We start from the raw sequence: 20,806 nt of genomic DNA, 5'->3' as shown, positions 1-20,806 counted from the left end.
TGCTTCTGCTAAGCATTTGGGGGTGGGTGAGATGCTGCTTTCTCCAATGAGTGTATTATGTAGAATGCCCCACATTACACCAGCAATCCGTGATTACACTTCTGGCCATCATCTCATTCTGGAGATCTCCCCACTTTAGTTGCCTCAGGCATCACATGTACAGCTCAGTTTGTCAACTCTGTTTTCGGCTCTTGAAATCTTACCAGGAGTATGTAGAACATCAGTATTGTAAAGATAGAGGGATCTCATACTACTAGGAAATGGTCCAGAACAATAGCAACTTCAGCAACAGCCTTTTCAGGGTACTACTGAAATCAGGGGTGGCCAAGTAGCCATTCTAATTCTAGGAGTAGTACAATAAAACAGTGTATTACGTTGTCAAGGGCCTCACACTGCAGTTGCTCTAGGTTAGAATGGCATAATGCAGTGTTTCCTGGCAGCCTGGGTTGTCACCCTTCATTTACCTAAACACAAACACTTTTCAACACACTCCACAGCTTCCAGATAGGTTAGTTTGATTTGATTTGATTTGATTCTATTTGATAGGCTTCCCATCCCATCCTCATTGCATAGTATCTGAATGCAATTAAGCAAAGTGACTAACATCTGTTATGTGTGGTTCATTCTCTCTCTCACCCTTTCCCCTGGAGGAGAATTGTGGGTGGAGCGTGGTGTTTTATTTTGTGTTTTAAATGTACACTTTTCTCTGTTTTGTTAGAGAAATGCTCCTTCCATTTGGTGCAGAAGGTGATGAGGTTTGTGAAGGTCCTTAGTTCCTGTATGAGTTGTTCCACAGTCTTGGACTCGCCCGCCGGAAAGCTCTGTCTCCTGCACAGATGAGCTTTACCTTTATGGTAGAAAGTTCTGCTATGCCTGAGAAGCAGAGGAACATTCACATTCTTACAGCCTGTCTACAGAGGGCTATTTTTTTTTTTAAATACAGGATTGGGGACTTTAAAATAATAGTACTAGCCTAGTACCTCTGGGACTCTCCTCCTCAGACCCTCTGTTAAAATGTAGTCCCTAATAAAATGAGAACGGGTCTCAGAATTTCAGACAGTCTCACCCTTCCCAAGCTTTAAGACTGATTCCTCACAAAAGCATCACATACAGCGTGTCACATTTGCCAGCTCCAGGAACTGAGCTAAGCCTAGAAACTGTATCGCATCTCGCCTCCCAGAGAGAATGTCCCCCAGGTCAGGGGAGAAATCTTTGGCAGAGCAGGCACAAGGAAACTTGCTTCAGAGCTGCGTGCGCCACATCTGGCCTTGTGGATAAATAGGATGTGGCTTCTCAATAGCGCCGATTGTCTGACATACAGGAGCACAAATATTCACTCACCTGATCTTCTACCCACACCCCACTGTCCCTCTCCTCGTTTTTTAAAATGTGTACTGATCATTGGGAGAGGGGTAAGTGAGCATATCCACTTGGTTACCATAGCAAATCCAGGAGAAGATAGACCAAAGGGACTGCCAGAATATTGCAAATGTGTGATGTCCTCTGATAGCTGCACAGACAGTCCTTTTTATCCACTAACCTTTGTTTGCCCAGTCATCTAAAACAGACTGAGAGTATAATAGGCCCAGCTCCAAGCAAACTCTCTCTAACCAAATGTTGATTTTTCCTTTTAAAAAAAAAGTGCCTGTTTTGGTTGCATGGTTGTGAGGGTTTTCTGTTTTTTAAGGAAAAATCAACATTTAATCAGAGCTGGGACTATTTCAAAAGCACCAGTTTTGGGGGTGCAAATGAGAATGACAAAATACAATATTTCAAAAGCATTTTTCAAGCCAGAACTTTTCAAACAACCAGTGTGTTCTTTCTTCAGTATTGTGACAAACCCCATAAAAACACACCTTTCTTGTGAAATGGGTACTTATCCAGGGGCAGCTCCACACACCAGCACGCCAAGCGCGTGCCTGAGGTGGCAAGCCACGGGGGGCACTCTGCTGGTCGCCGCGAGGGTGGCAGGCAGGTTGCCTTCGGCGGCATGCCTGTGGAGGATCCGCTGGTCCCGCAGCTTTGGTGGACCTCCCGCAGGCATGCCACCGAATCTGCGGGACCGGGGACCTCCCGCAGACAAGCCGCCGAAGGCAGCCTGCCTGCCGTGCTTGGGGCAGCAAAATACCTAGAGCCGCCCATGTACTTATCTCACCCTTAGCCAACAGTCCCCACCCCCCATGTCACCCTCTGCCTCTGAACAGAGTATAGCAGAACTCAGTGGATCTAGGCTGAGGTAATACACACTCTATGGCTTACCCTCCTCTTCTGCTTGAATCCTCAGAAGTCCTTTTTGGACATTCTGTTATTGTTCCCACACCCAGCCCACAGGGCACCAGTTCTGAGTCGCTGCAGCCCCACAGGTTGAATCTGCAGCTACTCATGTAGGTAACTGCTGCTCATCTATTGTAAAGGTTGGAGAATTGAGCCTTTATCCAGGTTCCCCCTTTATACTGCGAATACTCCCACCTGCAAGGGTAGTGAGTGGCAGTGAAGTACTTGGTAAGGTGACTTCCTCTGAGCTGTGCTGCCTTGGGTGCTGGAAGAACAGTGTGGAAGTTCAGGGCCTCCTGCCTCTGGCAGCAGCCCTGAGAGCCTCTGCTATTTCAGCAGTAGTGGAAACTTCAGGAGAAGGGTGTGTCAGAAATTCTGCAGGTTCCCAGCCCTTACAAGGGAATCACCCATGGAAAGGCATGTCAGGTCCAGGGTTACGTTTTGCTACATCTGACATGGGTGCAAATTACAGAAATATGTCAATATGTCAATAATTCATTTAGCATACTGTTGCCTGCAAGCACTCTCTGCCGTGATCCCTGCACATCTGTCAATCTAAAAAATCTCTCTCTTCAGTACATAGACACGCCCAATAAATAATAGAAAACAGGGCTTTGGAGCTGTGCTCCGGCTCCGCTCCAGTTCCAGACAAAAACCTGCAGCTCCACTGCTCCGGAGCTGCTCTGCGCTCCAGCTCCGGGCTCTGCTCCAAAGCCCTGATAGAAAATATTTATATTCTGGTAGCACCAAAAGGTCCCAAAATCAGGATTTGGGCCCTGTTGTGCTGGGTGCTGTACAAACGCAGATCTAAAGAAATAACAAGTATGTGTATAAAATGTTGCAGAATGGACTGTAGTGAAAGTAGGTCAGTTTGAAGGCCTAGCATCCTCTCCAGTGTCTCTTTAAATGCAGCATCAGTTTATTAATATTGTATATACACAAATCATGCACATACAGATTCTGAAATAGACTCCGTGACTTTCCTCATATTAATTTATTGTACATACAGCATAGGAGTCAGAAGGATGTTTTCTCCCATGAAAAGATACTACGTTTTATCTAAGAATATATTTTAAAAATTACAATACAGTTCAAAGGTCTGGAAAATATACTCTCATGTCCAAGATTTTAGTAGCAGGAGCTTGACTGGACCCCACAGTTTGAGTTCCTTTGAATGTACTGATTTTCCCCCAAAAAATTATTTAAGGCTGGTAAACCACTGTGCAGAACAAAATGTGAACAAATAGCAGTTTAATATATTTGAATGTAATTTTGAGTGTGACTTTTCAGTGGCCCTTGAGTCTTTAATAGCTTGGAAGCTCTGCACTAGCTTTCCGTGCAGCAGCATCCTGTGTGGACCCTGCTGCAGTGCAGTGAAATTCCCAGAGTGCAGCTTAACACTGCTATAGCTCAGTGAACGTCCCAGGACTTTGTCTGTACCAGTGTCCACCTGGTGAATTTCTGCACAGCAAGCTAGTGCACTGTAGAGTCACACCCTAGTTTGCTGTGCAGTAACTTGCTGTGTAGACAAACCCTGCGAGCCAAGCTTGGGTCACTCACCCAGAACCCAAAGATAACGTTTCCGTGTAGCACATAGTTGCTTGCTTCTGTGTTATAAAAATAGTTAGAACGTTCGTTTGCAATGTCTGTCTGTATTGCATAGCCACAGACATAATCTTAGTGTTGCTAGTCCATCACAGAACTGGATGTCAGAGCTCACAAGCTAAGTAGGTTGTCAGACTGGTTGAGTACTTGGTTGGGAGCCCTTCATGGAAAATCCAGTATACTGCAGGAAAGGGTGTTGTTTATTCAGTAAATGGTGGCACTCTTCCCTCTGAATCTGTACTGAACCCATAACCCAGTGATATTAAGAGGCACTGTGATGCTGGAGGAGAAGTTTTCTCTAGTGAGGCATAAAACCAAGGTCATGATCACTCCTGACACTGTTTACAAGGGTAGAAATGTTAGCGCTCACACTCTAGCCCAGTTCCAGCTTGGGCAGTTGTGTTCCATCTCCTGTTAGGCTAGCAGTTCCAATAGACCCGGTACTCTTACTTTCTTGTCCTCAGATATTGAGAGAGGTGTGTGTGTGTGTGTGTGTGTGTGTGTGTGTGTGTGTGTGTGTGTGTGTGTGTGTGTGTGTGTGTGTGTGTGTGTGTGTGTGTGTGACCATTGACTTTAATTGGGACAGAGTTAGATCAACATTGAGTATCTTTGAAAAATCCCACCCAGAACATGTATATACTTACACATACCGTAGTTTGTTCAGTCAGTAATGTTTGTAAAACACTTTGTATGGCATATATAAATTTCTAAAAATTTCAATAGAGAAGCAGACAACATAAAAAGTTGTCTTATGACAGTGATCATGGATATATATGTAATCATTGTCATAAGGTGACTTATGCTGTCTGCTGCTCTGTAGGAATTTTCAGAAAGTATACAGCATAATAAATGATGGGTCAGCTCTTTTATGATATCTATCTTCTGTGTGGCATAAGAGGTCATTTAACATGTTATATATATCTTACATTTTTATCTCCCACGGTTCTTGCAGAGAACTTAAATTGTTTTAGACAACAGATGTGGAACATTTAAAAATACTTGGAATGTGTGGGAATATACCAGGGAGCCACCTGTCCTGAAATTTGAAAGACAGATCCAATTTGCGAATGTTGGTCCCCGCATCAGCATGAGTAAAACAAAGACACACACACACAACCAAAATAAAACAATGAGAGCTATTGAATACAGCCATTACCCAGAGACGCTTAGGGAAGGCTGGCAAATTGACTGATCAACTATTCATATTTAGCCAATCAGCATTTGAAATGATAATTTAATAATTTTGCTCTTGGGCTTTGCATTCTAAAGAAACTAATGATTAAAAAATTGATTGGATTTTGTTTGGTTTAATCTAAATAACATATATTTTTACTTTTAATGTTTCACTGTTTTTACCAAATAACATCTATTCAGAGTCACACATTAATAACTGATCAGTCTATCACTTCTAGCAAAGTGAATGTAGCACTGTGCAGATATCCTGTAGAAGAACATAATTTAAACAATAATTTCTATGGTGCTGTACAACCAAGGATCTCAAAGTGCTTTATATACTTTATTGAAGTATCCCTTTCCACACCTCTTTAATGTATAGTCAATATTATAACTCCCATTTCACAGATGGAGAGACAGGATAAGTGTTTTGTGCAGCACTTGCTGTGCACAGCAACTTGCTGTGACATTTGGTATGTGATCGCCCACAATTACTCTATTATCTTTTCCGTTTATTTATTATTGCAAAGAAGGAAATTTAAATTGGGATGATGCTTGCTTACTTCCCTGCCTCAAGAGTGAATCATGAGGATTTATTGGTTAATATTTATACACTGGTCTGAAAAATATCAGGTGTTATATAAATTAGAGAGAAGTTCATATTAGAAATGCAGATTCACCCTACACCCCCTCAAACTTTGGGTAAGTTCAAGTCTACATGTGGATTTAAACTTTATGGCTTAGGCCTCTCTCTGAACTTTTGGTGTGGATGGGAGCTGAATTTCCTATCTCAGGTCACACTCTAATATTAAATGCACAGTGTCATTAAATGAAAGCAACTGCTAGTGCAATATTGTAATTAAGAATTGCCACATACAAAGGACAGGACATTATTAGCTATGTTTCCCACAGTGAGTGTAACTCTCTCTGCTTTTATATATGATGGCGTAATTGCTGAGTGCTATGAAAGTAAATTCCACTCGCTGAGCAAGGGATGCAGTTACACTTAGTGTGGGAGCCACCACTTGAAATTTCCCAGCATTTTTGCATGCAAGACTTAAGCATTAACATTATTGCTTTGCACTTAAATATTTATAAAGTTGCTGTGAATTAGCTGGAGGGGAGGGCCTTGTGATTAAAGGAAGCAGGTTTCATTGAGCAAGACAAGTTCTGATCTGTCCTTTTTTTCACCTCGAATTAGGGCAAAGACCAGCAGCTTGAGGCTGACCTCTCCAAAAAAACTTGCTCTGAAAAGGAAGATGAGAAAAGCTGGAAATATTCCTTCTAATGCTTTGCACTGGAGCCAGGAAAAGGCAGCTGTTTCTAGCCCTTCTGGGGCTTTTTGTTTGTTTTTTGTTTCTTGGTTGTTGTTTTTTTTTTCTTGTGGCTGAAACCTGGGCTTGTTGCCATATCTGTTTGTCTGTCTCCCTCTCTCTCGTGTTGTTTTTCTCAGAGAGCTTCAGAGGCCAGTTGCCCATAGCGAGTTGCTGGGAACAGAGGTCGTTCCTTGTATCGTCTTAACTCTCCATGCCAGAGTGTTCATGCTTGAATGGGAAACAGCAAGATCTGTCAATATAGCCCTTTTCTTCAGAGCTTTGAGGCTGCATTCTCTATGGCCATCTGTTCCCTTTCACCCCTTTGGACAATGTTGCTATTTGAAACCAGCAATTCTTCACTCCCTGGCGCTCTCTCTCGCTCTCTCTGCCCCCTCCCCTCTTCTGTTTGGGGAAAAAAGTTTTTCTGGCTCAGACTTGCCTCTTGGGGCTTCAGCCCTCCTATGAGTCAAGTTTTAAAAGTGACATATTGTAACTTTTTATTTCACTGACTTTTAAAAAATGTAATACACCTCAGGAGAGTGGAGTTCAGTGCAGTCAAATGAGCAGTTTGTGTTCATACTGAGATGAACTGCTCTCTTCCGGGCAGCCATGGGTCTTTCTTTGGCATATGCTGCAGTGTGCAGTTAAATACTTGCCATGCCCTGGGATATTTTGCATTATAACAGGAATGGAAATTAAAGCCATATCTATGTGTCCATTCTAGCTCTCTGTGCTCAGTCAGTGAAACACTCACCTTTTCAGGTTGAAAATTTCCAGGCTCAGGCTCTGTCCAAAGATGAATTGATTTGGTAGGTTTGAGATAAAAGTGATTCATCTCTTTTTGAGAATGACTGTTGTTATAATGCCTCCATTGTGCTAGATGCTGTACAAAGAGATGGTCAGAGACCACCCCTGCACCGACCAGCTTACAGTCTATACAAACATGACAGGATGGGAAAAGGCAGCACTATCATCCCCATTTTATAGATGGGGACCTAAGTCACAGAGAGATGAAGTGACTTGCTCAAGTTCTCCTGGCAAGTCCGTGATAGGAATTGAGTCCAGAACCCCTTAGTCCCATTCTATCTTAACTACAAGGCCATCCTCCTTCATCTTTCTTTTGAAAAAATACACATTCCGCTTTGTAAATGAGTGAATTAAGACCCATGAGTCATTACAGTCTGTACATATGTAATATATTTTGCAGTGTTTTCTTACTAATCTTGTAAAGTGTGCAGCTAAAGGAGGCCATATATGTGTGACTACAAATCTGTGCAATAAAAAATTTAGTTAGGGTGCTCAGTGAATGAGACAAAGTTCTGCAGGGACCCATTGGATCCCTTAATGTGTATCCCATAAGATAAAAACTGCCCAGCTGACAAGCTTTGCAGGTTCCTTCCTTCAGACCTCCTACAATGCATGGGATAGGCCATTAATGTAATGCCTAAACAAATAGTTCTGCAGTTTGAATTTTTTCTTTCATTTTTTTAAACCTAAGACATTCTGTCAAAAACTGTGTTTGAGAATATTTATGTTCAGGGTTAAATACTCAAAAGATAGTATATTCTACAGTTAAGGCTGATGTTACTTTTTTTGAGAAATAAAGACTATCATTCTGCATACACACAAGGGACATATTTAAGATTACACATGTAACCTTACCTTTAATGATTCCTAATTTTTAAGTTCTTAATTGTGCAACCATAACATTCTCTTAATATAGTCTTTATGATGGATATTATTGAAAGATTCCAAATTCCAAAGGTGAAGACCTCCTAATATGCAAGCATACTACTCTGGACCCAAAATGTCTGGCTTACTCCTGCCTTCAGGCTGTGGACTGGAGAGAAACTCCAGGTCCAATCAACCCTTATTTTGGGAAGAGTTTGGATCTTGTTCCAAACTTTACAGCTCATTCCCATCTGTGATTATTCTTATTATTTAAGCCCAGCAGTAATTTTTCTAATTCTGAATTATGTGAGTTCTGAAAACATTTAGGGCTGCACTTTCAGAGGTGTGTGAGAGGTCATAATGCAAAAAGAGGCACTTTGCCTGCTTTGCATAGAGAACTGCACATCTTTCATGTGCAATTTACTGTTGTCTTTTAAAATAATTGAGCCTTTGTTGTCAAGAGTAGTGTTGTTTTATTAGAGAATATTTCAACTTAGGCTATCAGAAATTGTTGCTCATTGAAATTTGAAAGTAATTACAAAGGTAGAACACTGCTGAAATAGTCCCAAATTTGGGGTGAATGGCTGATTTAAATTGCAGGTTGAACTCCAGCTCAGTTAACAATAATCAGAAATTGTACTAGCTGATGAATTTTTGTTAGCCTATATTAAATGAGTTGAGGAAGTCTCAGTCTGCTCCCAAGGAGACAGATGGCCTTGTCAGAAACACCCTTATCACAGTTGCCACTAATTAGTCCTCTTGTAGGGCATCTTGACAGAGAAGCCAAGGATTCAATGTACAATGGAGACTGGACTCCACTCACAGCCTTTCATATGAACAGGGGCGGCTCTAGGAATTTGGCCGCCGCAAGCACACAGGGGGCGCGCTGCCGGTCCCACGGCTCTGGGGGACCTCTTGCAGACGCGCCTGCGGAGGGTGCGCTGGGAGGGTGGCAGGCGGCTCCGGCGGACCTTCCGCAGTCATGCCTGCGGGAGGTCCACCCGAGCCGCGGGACCAGCGAACCCTCCGCAGTCATGCCTGCGGGAGGTCCGCTGCTCCCGCAGCTCCGGTGGACCTCCCGCAGGCATGACTTCGGAAGGTCCGCCGGAGCCACCTGCCGGCAAAATGCCGCCCCAAGCGCGTGCTTGGCGCGCTGGGGTCTGGAGCCGGCCCTGCATATGAAGCTTGAGTTTGAATGGCAAATTGGTGCATGGAAAGTTTGCACTGCCGCTGCCTGCGCTATACCAATTCTGTGGATAAAAAGAGGACTTTGGATTCTAGGGCTCCCAATCCACTTCCTTTTCACCAGAATATAATTCATGAAAAAATATAAATCTAGGAGTTATCATAAGTCCTACACGGTGGCTTCATGAGATGCCCATGGAGTAGTGAGCAGCATCCTGTAGGAGTCCTTAAGGTTATGCCATTTCAAAATTTCTCTCCCTCTTCTCTGCATTCCCCCCAGGCAAGTTTTTTGTTTTGACCATCCCTCCTTCTTTTCCACTTTACTGGGACAATAGACACATAGGCTTCCAAACTTCAAGCTGCTTTTTTTCCTTGTCAGGGAGGAGAGTTGCAGCAGGCTCTTTTGGTTTTAGCTTGGGAAATTTAGAAGAGGGGCATCCAGATGACAGGTAAGCACTAGGAGAGGTTGACACAGTTGAGCAGCTGAGATTAACCAACATGGAAAAATCAAATGCTGTACACTGTGGTTCTTCAAGACAGTGTGCCAGGGAGCTTGCAGTTGTCTTGATAGAGCAGTACTAAATCTCCTTTCTTTATTCTAGCTTTAAGGGACATGAACACATTAATTCTAGCATTCTATGCCCTCACCCCTACATGCACTCTGATTATTATCATGATCTGTCCACTTCCCCAGGGAGGGATGGGGGGGTTTAAAAAAAACCAGCAGTAATTTGTAGTATGATTGATTAGATGATAATTAAAAGCATTCTCCAGTTCACAGGGCCTTAGTATTGCCAAATGCCCTGCTTGGACAAGGATCATTTTGGACCTGTGTGCCCAGGGTATGTGTAGCCAAGACAAAATTCTGACTCTTTTTCTGAAGAGTGTGCACAATTGGGAAATGTTTTTGCTGTTGGAATGATTTGCTATTGGAAAAACAGGGTTAAATGATGGGACAGGAAAGGGGGTTTGTTTTTTAGGGGTCAGGATTATGTCAGGAAGATCTGGGCAACAACAAAGGAAAGGAAGGAGAAAGTTATAGTGTGGGAGGGTCAGCAGTGGTCATTGAGGAGATAATGTTGCAAATCATTGGAATATTAGAAAAAAAAAGCGAGAATTTCTCAAGCCTATTCATAGAAAGACCAGGAGGGGAGGGTGAGTTAGTGTGTAAACAGTTTATCCTTGGTTATACCACTCTACTGTGTCCTCTGGGATTCACCCTCACCACATCACCTACCCAAGTACTTCTGATTGCAAGCATTCATTAGGAATGTGGGAATATTGGAGTGCTGGAAGCTGATCAGTTTGATTTATTGCCAAACTACAGAAGCAAAAGGTTTGAAGTGATGAAAAGAAACCATCAACTCCCTAGTATCATGACTCTCTGCACTCTCCAGATCTGGGCCTGTTTCAGGTGCTGTAAACCACCAGCTGTCTTTCCTCCTCCACTGAGCTCCTCAGAGCTGACCGTTTTGTTCAGGGCTGGTGGATTGTCTGGCAAGAAGTCAGACCAGCTGGATTCTCTTGTTTCTTAACCTCAATTCCATTTTCAAGTCAGCAGACAGGAGCCTCAGTACTGGCTTGAGCATTCGCTCTTTCACTGACTTTCAAAACAAAATGGAATCAACATGAACCCATTGATGCCAGGAGTTGAGATTCCCTAATTCAAAACATATTGATGATAATGGACATGCTGGCCAGCATCGAGAAGCATGAAATTAACAACAAAACAGCATTTGTCTTATTCTCTGGAAGACCCATCCCATATCCTGATACTGAATGGAGGTCCCAACTTATTTCTAAAGATCCTTGGATCTCTTACAGAAAATATTGAAATATATTCTACTCATAAACTATACTGCTGGCCTATCACTTATTTTTGTTTCTCTTCCCTTGTTCTCTACAGAGGATTATGACTTTAGGTGGGCAATAATCAGCAAAAGCAGACAGAGTCTTAAACCTCAGTTGAGGGCAATGTCTGCACTGTGAGCTAGGGGTGTGAAAAGGGTAGGTTTTTTATATCGGTGTCTGTGATTTATGCTTACGGGGCTGGTGTGTGAGTTTGTCGGTCTTTGCCTCCCACCCACTGCCTATTAGTTCCATGTGGACTGGCAGAGGAGAGTATGTCACATAAAGGGTACGGAATGCACCTTGGCCAGCCAACTCAGAGAATGAGATCATCACTACTGGACGGCAAGGCAGTCAAGCTCCTGTCCTGACTAATGAACATACTGCAAAGGAAAGAACTTAAAATGGCAGAGGACGGGGAGTGGGCGGTAGAAGGGCACTGTGGTTAGTGACGTCATATAGAAGCTTGTCCTGTGGCTTTTTATTGGGTAATGGGTTTTTCCACTGTTAGATATTTTTATACCTATACTTTTTGAATAGGGTCAAGCTGGTGGGGGAGAAATAGCTTCTTCTGGTGTCATTAGAGACCTGCACAAAAAAGCCAAGCTAAGTAAAGTACAGGTGAAGAGCAGTGGTGTTTTTATGCTCTGCCAGTGAACCACAGCTCCTGCCTGAGACACCCACACTGTCTGAGCACAGAGGGAAAGTACTTTCATTCTTATTTAAGAACGTGCCCTTTTTGTTGAGCTCAGAATATTAATTGATTTATAAATATTTTCTCTGTGCTTTTCAAAGTTTTTATTGTTAGTGAACATGCTGTTGCTGAAAGATGACAGAATTGACTACTTTGGAGACCATTTTCCTCTGTTTACTTCAGTGTGATGTGTATAGACCCCTTGCCATGTGTGGTGGGGAAAGATTTTAAACCCAGTTGCTGAGGGTTTGGCTTCATGCAGAGAATGCAGAGGAGCCTGGCAATGGAGTTGGTCACAGCTGGTGGGGATTCTCCCTTCAGGAAGCATAAGAACTTGCATAAAAATTGGGGAAGGGTGGAATGCAGTTGCTCTGAGAAGTTGAACTGGCAAGGGACAGATTATCTTTAATTCAAGAGTACGCTTAGACTCTGGCTGCAGGGAACCTTAAAGATTCTGGCTGCAAGAAGCCTTATTTCTTTGTTTAAAAAACATTAGCTCTAGTACTTCTAAAACATTTCCATAACATGGGCCAGTGCTTTAGTCTGATGGCCTTTCATGGCTACCTTCCTCTCCAACCTTCCCTGCAACAATCATATTTCTTGGTTACATAAAAAAAAGTTCCAATGTTATGGCTCCCTCCCCATTAAGGGTGAAGGGGGACCCTGTGAGTCTGTCTGTGCTAGCCTTTCACTGGGGCCAGGCATGAGGGAGCAACCTCTGATTCAGTGCATGGCTGTATTCCTACCACCAGCAGCACAGAAAAATGAGAGGGTGATTTCACAAACCACGTCAAGTTAAACCAGTCTGCAGCATATACCTGTTGTGTAGGGAAGTGAGAGATGCTTGTGGGTTTGGGGTTTTTTTTTTGTTTTGTTTAGTTGATAGACAAAGCAAAGCTTCTAAATACATCTTGGGCTTGGGTTATAACTACCACCAGGTGTCATTGCATGAAGACTGATGCATGCACAACTGACACTTTTTAGGACAACAAAGCCTCATCTTATTTCAGCTGTGCATGCCTCTTCTTGGTGGAAGCAGCATTTTGGATTGCACTTTGAATTTGTTCCTTTGTTTAATTTTTCCTCTGGCTGTGGAAAGCCATTAACTTTGTGTTTGATTTTAGCCACAAAAGGCTTTGTTTTCACTTGTGGAAGCAGGTAAGTGTGACCCAGCCAGTTTTTTTATGGACAGAAATTAGCCTACCATGCACTTGCACTCCAGAACGGTTACAGCCCCTTGTCAATGTACCTTACTCCTGACCCGGAGGGACCATTTTTTGTGAAGGAGAAGATAGAACATTCTTTATTCTCGTTCAGTCCTTGGCCTTCCTGTTGATGTTGCCAACAAGGCGGTCAGTTAGTACCAGTTGCCATTGGGATTTTGTGATGTGGACTGACACTTCCAACTCCTTTCATATACTTTACTGAACAACCAATAGACAGGAACTTGACCTGGATTGGAATCAGTAACCTAGAGTCAAAACGGCAATCTATGTTCTATTACCTGATTCTCGTATGTGAGCTTGTTGGTGTCTTTGAGCCAGCTGCAGGATGATGTGGTACAAAAAATCTCCAGATATGAAACTACTGGAGATGGGATGGAGAGGCAGAGAGTGCAGGGAAGGGATGTTTTTATGAACATAGTAACATTTGTTCACCTCCTTTCATGAGCTCATTAATGATCAAATAGCTTTTGAGATAATAGAAAAGATAAGAATTTTTTTAACAGTGCATTTCAGTTTTAATCCATTTTCCTTCCATTTCCTATTTCCTGCCTCTGAAACATCTGCTGTCTTCTGGTGTTTGCTACAGGGAGGAGGGAAAGAATATCTAGTCTCACCATCCTTGAACTTCCCTGCAAAGCTGGCTCTGTTTCCCGCCTCAACTCAGCTCCTCACTTGCTAGTTTTTCTTCCTGTTTTTTGCCTAATATATAAGTCTGCAGCAGACCTTCAGTATCTCTTTAAAATGGAAACCTTTTCTGCAGAGCATTCCTTTTCACCCTGTAAAAGTTCTGCACTGTAAATTTCCTCCAGCTTTAAAACCACTTTGCACCAGAGTCATAAATTTGAATAACTTCATGGAAGAAGATTTGTCGGAAAGTGGGTCATACAAACAGTGTTCTTCCTGACAGGTGCTGACACAGCCTGGTACAACAGGCTTTTTCCTTTAAAAAATGAAGAGGCTACAGCAATTAACTTGCCTGCCTTCTTTTAAACTGCCGTGAACCTGGTCCTGCCCTCCTTGCACCTTCAGAACTCCGGTTGGCATCAGTGGGAGTTTTGGGTTTGCAAGAAATGCAGGCTCAGGGAGAGTAATGGTGTGTTTTCTCCTCTACTCACACCCTAGACATTTAACTATTTCATTGCCCAGCCCAGCCTTCCTGTCTACATTGAAATGTTAAGATGTTCTATCACATAAAAGCTAATATTAGAGGCACAGAACTTTGGAGAGTTCATCTCTGAACTTCATGGGTAGCCCCTTCCACTCTAACAGGCCAATCCAAAACCCACATGTGACTGCTGCCTTTTTGTGATCCTTGCCCATTTCTAGCTGTGATTTAAAAAAAAAAAAGAGGACAATAGTTTGGATGCAGGCCTCCATCTTATGCCACATGGCTATGAGTGGTCTGGAAAATCTTAAGGCTCCCTCTTTTTACTCTCATTCTCATCAAGTCTGTTCTAATAAGAATGTAATACATTTTGGCCTAATATAGAGTGTTCTGTCCAATGATGTCGAGTCTAAGCACTTTGCAAACCTTAATGAATTGCAGTAAATAACTTGCTCAGTATCACCAAAAGGGTCAGTGAGTGGCATAGCTGGGTAACGAATTCAGACCTCCTTGGCCGTGGCTCCAAACATTAGACCATATTCCATCATGCAGCTGGTAGACTGTATTGGAGAGGTAGAAAGAGAAGATGTTATTGTCAGCACATCTGCCTTTTCAATACAGATTGGTTAGGCTAACCAAACTGCATTCCTGACACTGCAACTTCCCATTTGCTGTTACTGCTGCTGCTTCTGGAGGTATTTATCTATGTGAAAGCTTGACATGTATCAGCCTAAAGAAAAGCAGGATAGTGCTACTGTGGACTGTCTTCAAACCAGATCACTTAATCTTCTGGGAAAGTGCTTGGGTATGGGAGTAAGATGTAGTGTTTGGATACAATGAGAGAAGTAATTCAGAGTAGCACAGAGTATACGCTCATACTTAACTACTGCCTTTGATAAGAAAACTTATAAATGTCATGTGTGGTTTCAAATGTTTTAGAGCCTGATTCAAAACCCCCTATGTCTATAGAATATTAACTTAAGCCATTGATTTACATGGGCCGTGGATTAGCTAGGATGGACTCCATATCCTTCTGGCTCAAAACATACTTAGTGCACAACAAACTTTATATATTTACCATCATTTGCAAGTTACCAACCTTACAGGCAACCTTACAAGTTACTGCCAATTACTCTTTATTAATACTTTTCTGGTGGCCTCACCACTTTTTCCAAAGCACAAGTTCTAAGTTTAAAAAAAAAACAAACCCAACAACAACAACAACATTTCTGTCCCATATAGTTGTGAAGAAAGCCTTTCACATGTGAAAGTGCTGATGGCTCTGGTCCTGAGTCTGCAAACAGCCTGAAACAATAATTCTAGTTGAGGTATAAACTTCCCTTTTCACCTCAGTGAGGTATTAATTAAAAACCCTACTGGTTACAAATTCAATGTCCACATTAACTATTTCACTGTTGATTGTTTTAACAGAAACATCCAGCTATTCTGGACTCTTGGGTGGAGAGCAAGTAAAAAAAACCCTCTTTTTTCTCAATCCAACTTCTGTTTCCCAGTTTGAAATATGACATGCTGTATGGTCATGTAAAGTAGCTCTTTCTGCTCCATGCTTGAGAACACGTTTAAACACTAAGAAGGTTTTAACTCTTTGTTCATACCCACTTAGAAGCTGAAGAAAGAAAATACTTCGATAATATGGCCTGATGGCAAGGGTAGGATTTCTCCCTACAGTATATTCTCCAGGGTTTTGTCCAGTCTTGTTTTAACTGGCTCAAGTGATCAGGATTTCACTGCTGTCCTTAGGAAACTCTTCCACAGTGTAATAAATCTGTCAGGAAGTTTCGTGACAGTCAATATAATTTTCCTTTTACTCATCCTCAGTTGAATATTCTTAGTTATACTCTCTTGGACTATCTCAAAAATTCACCTCTCTACTCATACATCAGTCTCTTCCTACCCCCTTTAATCATTTTTGTTGCATTTCTCTGAATTCTCTCCAATTTGTCCCTATTTTGAGTTGTTGAGGTACCACTTGGAGTAAAAACAGATCAACCATCTATCTCTCCATCTTGTACAGAGCATATGGTATTCAAAAGAAAAAGATCTGGGGCTTCTGCCAGCATTGTAGATGGACCAGTCTCCTATTTCAGGATTAGAAAAATCAAGTGAAATGGTAGGTTAGCAAACCAGGTCACACTGCATTATTAGAAATGCCTTCCCCTGTGTCATCATAGCTGACCAGCACGGATTTTGCTGAACGCATTTTCCCCAAGGCATGTACAGAGTTCACACATATGAGAAGATTCCCCAAAATCTAACTTCCAGTAAAGGGGGGGGCAGTTTCATCTCTGATGTAACTCCATTGACTTCATTAGTATTACTGGTATCTCAGGCAGGAGTTGGCTCAGTTTTTGGAGACATCTGATATTAACTCAAGTTTTACAGAATATGTGAGATTTCTACTAGTGTGGGGTAGGGTTTAATTTTGAGATCAGAGGCATGACTGCTATCTTTCCTGGCTCCACAGTTATGCCCCGTAAACCTCCTCCTTCATGATTCCTTTTAATAACTTCTCTTTCCTGGCCCGCTCCCTTGTCTCCAGACCTGCAGAAGTTGGGACTGCATGGAAGCAATAGGTTTAAAGAGAAAAGTGGGTGGAGGGGATGCGAAGAGAATGAGATGGTTCTGTTCTGACACATAATAAACAGAATGTTGGGTCTCGATATTGGTCTCAAATATCTTTCCCAATACCTGAAAGTCTATCAGTGCTTCTCCTGAATGGTGTAACACCAGGTACTTCGAAAAGCAGAGTAATATGCATTGGAAATTAGACTCTGCTTTGCAATATAATAATATCCCGTGGTAGTACTCTGTGAGAAAAGGACTTACCGCAGACCTATGCCTACAAGGCAGGGAATTCTTAAGAAATAGTGGAGAGTTCTTGCAATTGAAAATGTAAGCCAAACATTCATATGAATGCTTAGTTTGTGGAATGAGCTGAGACGTATGACAAAGATTCCTCAGTGAAACACATCCTTGGTGCAGGCATGACACATTGGACTCAGAAGTTGTATTGTTTTTAGTTTCAGGAGCCTCTGGGAGCAAGGAAAGGGAACCTGGCTATGTGACAGCAGCACTGGGGAACACATGGAGTCACAGCGTCAACACCAGGCTCATACTACAGTATCATGACTTGCACACAAGACAGGTGAGGAACTTATCAGGAAAAAAACAGTAAAAATGGAGAGCCCAGAGCCCCATAACCTGTGCTTTAGGGGATGGGCTCACTGTGAGTTCTGGCCCCGTTGACTCAGAGAGGGCTCTGTGAGAATGCTGGCCCTTTGTGCTTGGGGTTATGGTTTATGGCATGCATTGGCACCCTGTTCTTTTGGATGTGGGCCATTCCTTGAGTGCTCTGACACCCTGTGTTCTGGAGCAGTGATGGCGTTTTCTGAGTGACTTGGAGATGACTTTTCTGATGTTCTGGAGATGGAGGATTGTCCTTTGAGAACCTTCCCACTCAGTGATCTTTGGGGCAGTCCTCCATGTGCCCTGCACTCTGTATACTATCTGATTTTCTACAAGTCTTGAGCAAAATATCTGTTGTGAGTATTCATATAGAAACTCTTACAGTTTTTGCAGCTATTTGCAAGTGAATTTTTTCTGTCGCCACCTGCAGTAATAGCTTTTAACTGCAAACATGGTGAAAATTTTCCAGGAGCATTTTAGCAATAGCAAGAGAACTCACCATTTTCGCTGAGAAATGATATGATGTGCTGTGAAGCGTGGTAGAATTTTTTGCTTGCAGTGAAAAATTTGGATTCAAGATATAGTATGTTTGCTTTTTGAGAGGCCAGCACAACTCATGATGTAATTTATTCCCTTGGGGTGTCTATGTGGTTGGACTTTCTTGGTTTAGCATGTTTCATTATTATGCCACTGTAACTCTTTCCAAAGATCCTGCCATTCTTTCTAATGTTACTGATTTCCTGTTCCTTAAAGTCAGGGTGTTGTCGGAAAAATGACTATGTAAAACTTGCACCTTCTTATTTCTCATATTTGCTCCCTATGTGTCTGCCAGTCAGAGCTTCTGATTTTACTGCCACAAACCAGTGATTCCTTCTGCTAGCCTCCCAGGGCCCATACAGCTACAGGAGAGTGATTCTACCATGCACATAATCAGTGAAGTTCTCATTTCATCATCTTTATTACTGGGGATGATGTACAGTGTGAGGCAGAAAGTTCAACTGGAGTCTCACATCCCAGGTTGAATTTATATCAAAGATGGGTAGAAAAAGAATCTTTTGACTCATAGAGTGGGCACATTTACTTTGGAGTCCATTGAAAAGTAAATATGGAACCCACAATGTCATTTGTACAGAAACACATTTCTGAATACAGCTGCTCTTTAAGTTCTTCCTAGTTCTGCTTTACATTCTGTGCTACAAAGAGTTCTGGTCCCTCTAGACATGTTGTACAAGGTAGAAAGAAGCCAATTGTGTCCTGGATCATTTTAAATGTGACTTGCTGGTGGGGTGGGGGGACTGGGTTTAGTGCTGCTTTATGATGTACAAAGCAGGCTAAACATTCTACTGTTTTCACCTGAGAGAAATTCAGGATATCAAGTCCGGTCTTCCCTGACATTTCTGGAGGACTCATGGAAATGTGTAGAAGGTGTTTCCTTAGTCCTTAATTGAATATTTAATGAAGATCTTTTCTCCTGCATGCTTTAGTTGAATAGATGTTTAACAAAAACAAAACATTTGAGCCAGTTTGAATTGTTAATTATAATTATTAATAATTATTATCATCAGTGTGCCAATAAGTCCCAGCCATGGATAATCACTCTCCATCTCAGTTAATTATGTGTCACCTCCTTGGTACTTATGATGTCATATTCTATTATTCCTCCAGCCAGCCCCGACAAGAACTGAATGTATGTGTAAAAAAACAAAAAACATAAAAAATGTCCATGAAGGGAGAGGGTCCCAGAGCCCAGGCTTTAACCCAAGCCTGAATGTCTACACTGCAACTTTATAGCCCCACGGCTCAGGCCCAGCTGATCCTGGCTGGCGGTGAGTGTGTTTTTGCAGTGTAGACATACCCAAAGAGTACGGCCTGACTTTCTGATTCCACGTGGAACTTGCAGTTAGGAAAAATCATGTTTCTTGTGAACTGAACAGATTTGTTATCAATATTAGTGAGACAAAAATGCAATTTGTAGAGACGCTTTTCAGATTAGGACCACACTTTAAGTATTGGTTTCCACTACCATCCTGGGACCATACAAATCTCATGCTAAATGTGGGGCCACAGTATTCCTACAAGAGTTCCAAATTAAATCTCTGATTTCTGCTGCTGTAGCTGGAACAGGCTATTGGTTAGTGATATTGACAAGCATTGCTGTTCTGTTAAATCAGTTTACCTTAGCTTTAACCGTGAAAGTAAGTAGTGTTATGGCAAAGGGTTGAAAGTAACAGATATGATAGGGTTAGTTTGAAGAAATAACTGTTAATCCTCTTCATCACAAGTATCACACTTTTTTCTTTTGCAGTTTGGAATTAGAAAGTTTTGTGAAAAAACAGCAAAGAGTCTGGTGGCACTCCTTGTTTTTGTTGTTTTTGTTGTTGTTTTTGTGGATACAGACTAACACAGCTACCCCCTGATACTTGACGCCATGTAAAGTTTTGTGAAATACCCTTAGTGCATACTGAAAGCTGTATTCCAGTAAAAAGCAGCCCCATCACTGGGCAAACCTCCAGATAGATTACCATGGCATACCACATAATCTCCCTAAAAAGATGGAGGGCATATGGGGTTGCCAAAGTGAGACCTGTGCATCAAATAGAGGGTTCCTCTACCCTGGGAAAGTGGCACGATGACCTGTGGCTGGACCCAATTCAAAATCCCTCCTGCAAACAACAGGAGATCCTTTCTGGCAGAGGAGAAAAACCCTGTTTTAGGGAAAAGGCCTGGTTATTTATTTTAGAGCACCAACCCAGAGTAAAAATGTCTTCATAAAGGCGCTCAGATCCTCAGTTTACCTATTGAAAACAAGAGGTTTACAATACAAAGTAAGCAAACTAAAGTGCATACCATTAGCCGTGCCTCAAGAAGTGAAAAGTAATTTTCTTTTGGCAGCCAACTTCCTAGGATACTGTCCTCTGTATAAGTGCTTTTTGAAAATTAGAGGCATCTGTCCTGCATCAGTCCCTTGAGTTCACTCAGACAAGGGAAAAATCAGCACCTGAAAGGCAGAGGACTATATGGCCAGATTCTATCAACTCAGGAAAGGAGTGGTGTCCTTCCTAGTATGAAGCTAGCATAAGTGAGAGAGGATCCATAACTAGGACAAAGAGATTTCCTAAAGCATAATATGTGAGGGGATACCACAGCATATCAGATTGCTAGATGCTCATTCTCAGTTGGGGAATACTCATTTTCTTGGAGATGACTCAGATATTATGTAGGTATTCATAATCCTGAATGTTCTGGGACAGGGTGACTCAAAGGCATCCGATTGGAGAATGAATATTTGAGTGAAGTCAGGGAAATGAAGTGCAGAATTCTGGCACAGGATCTCTTTTATTGTGGAAAAGACAGTGTCGTGTTGCATGGTTCACTGTATCAGAGGGGTAGCCGTGTTAGTCTGGATCTGTAAAAGCAACAAAGAATCCTGTGGCACACCTTGACTAAACACAGGTCTGCAGCAGCTTTAGCTTCGTGGGTGAATACCCACTTCTTCAGATGC

At 42.2% G+C, this 20,806-nt stretch overlaps 1 protein-coding gene across 24 annotated transcripts in view; it reads left to right on the top strand.

The window, feature by feature from the left end:
- RAD51B (RAD51 paralog B) overlaps positions 1-20,806 on the top strand; it is a 723,435-nt gene that overhangs the window by 380,268 nt on the left and 322,361 nt on the right. For all 24 annotated transcript variants that reach the window (XM_039533741.1, XM_039533727.1, XM_039533730.1 and 21 more), the window contains one exon: positions 17,139-17,263. In XM_039533741.1, the coding sequence (XP_039389675.1) occupies positions 17,139-17,263 (125 nt within the window). The remainder of the gene's footprint in view (positions 1-17,138; positions 17,264-20,806) is intronic.

The sequence above is a fragment of the Mauremys reevesii genome, linkage group 4 (assembly GCF_016161935.1).
Source record: "Mauremys reevesii isolate NIE-2019 linkage group 4, ASM1616193v1, whole genome shotgun sequence".
Lineage (NCBI taxonomy): Eukaryota > Metazoa > Chordata > Testudines > Geoemydidae > Mauremys > Mauremys reevesii.
The sequence above is the reverse complement of the archived record's forward strand: the minus strand, read 5'-3'. Positions and strand labels throughout refer to the sequence as shown.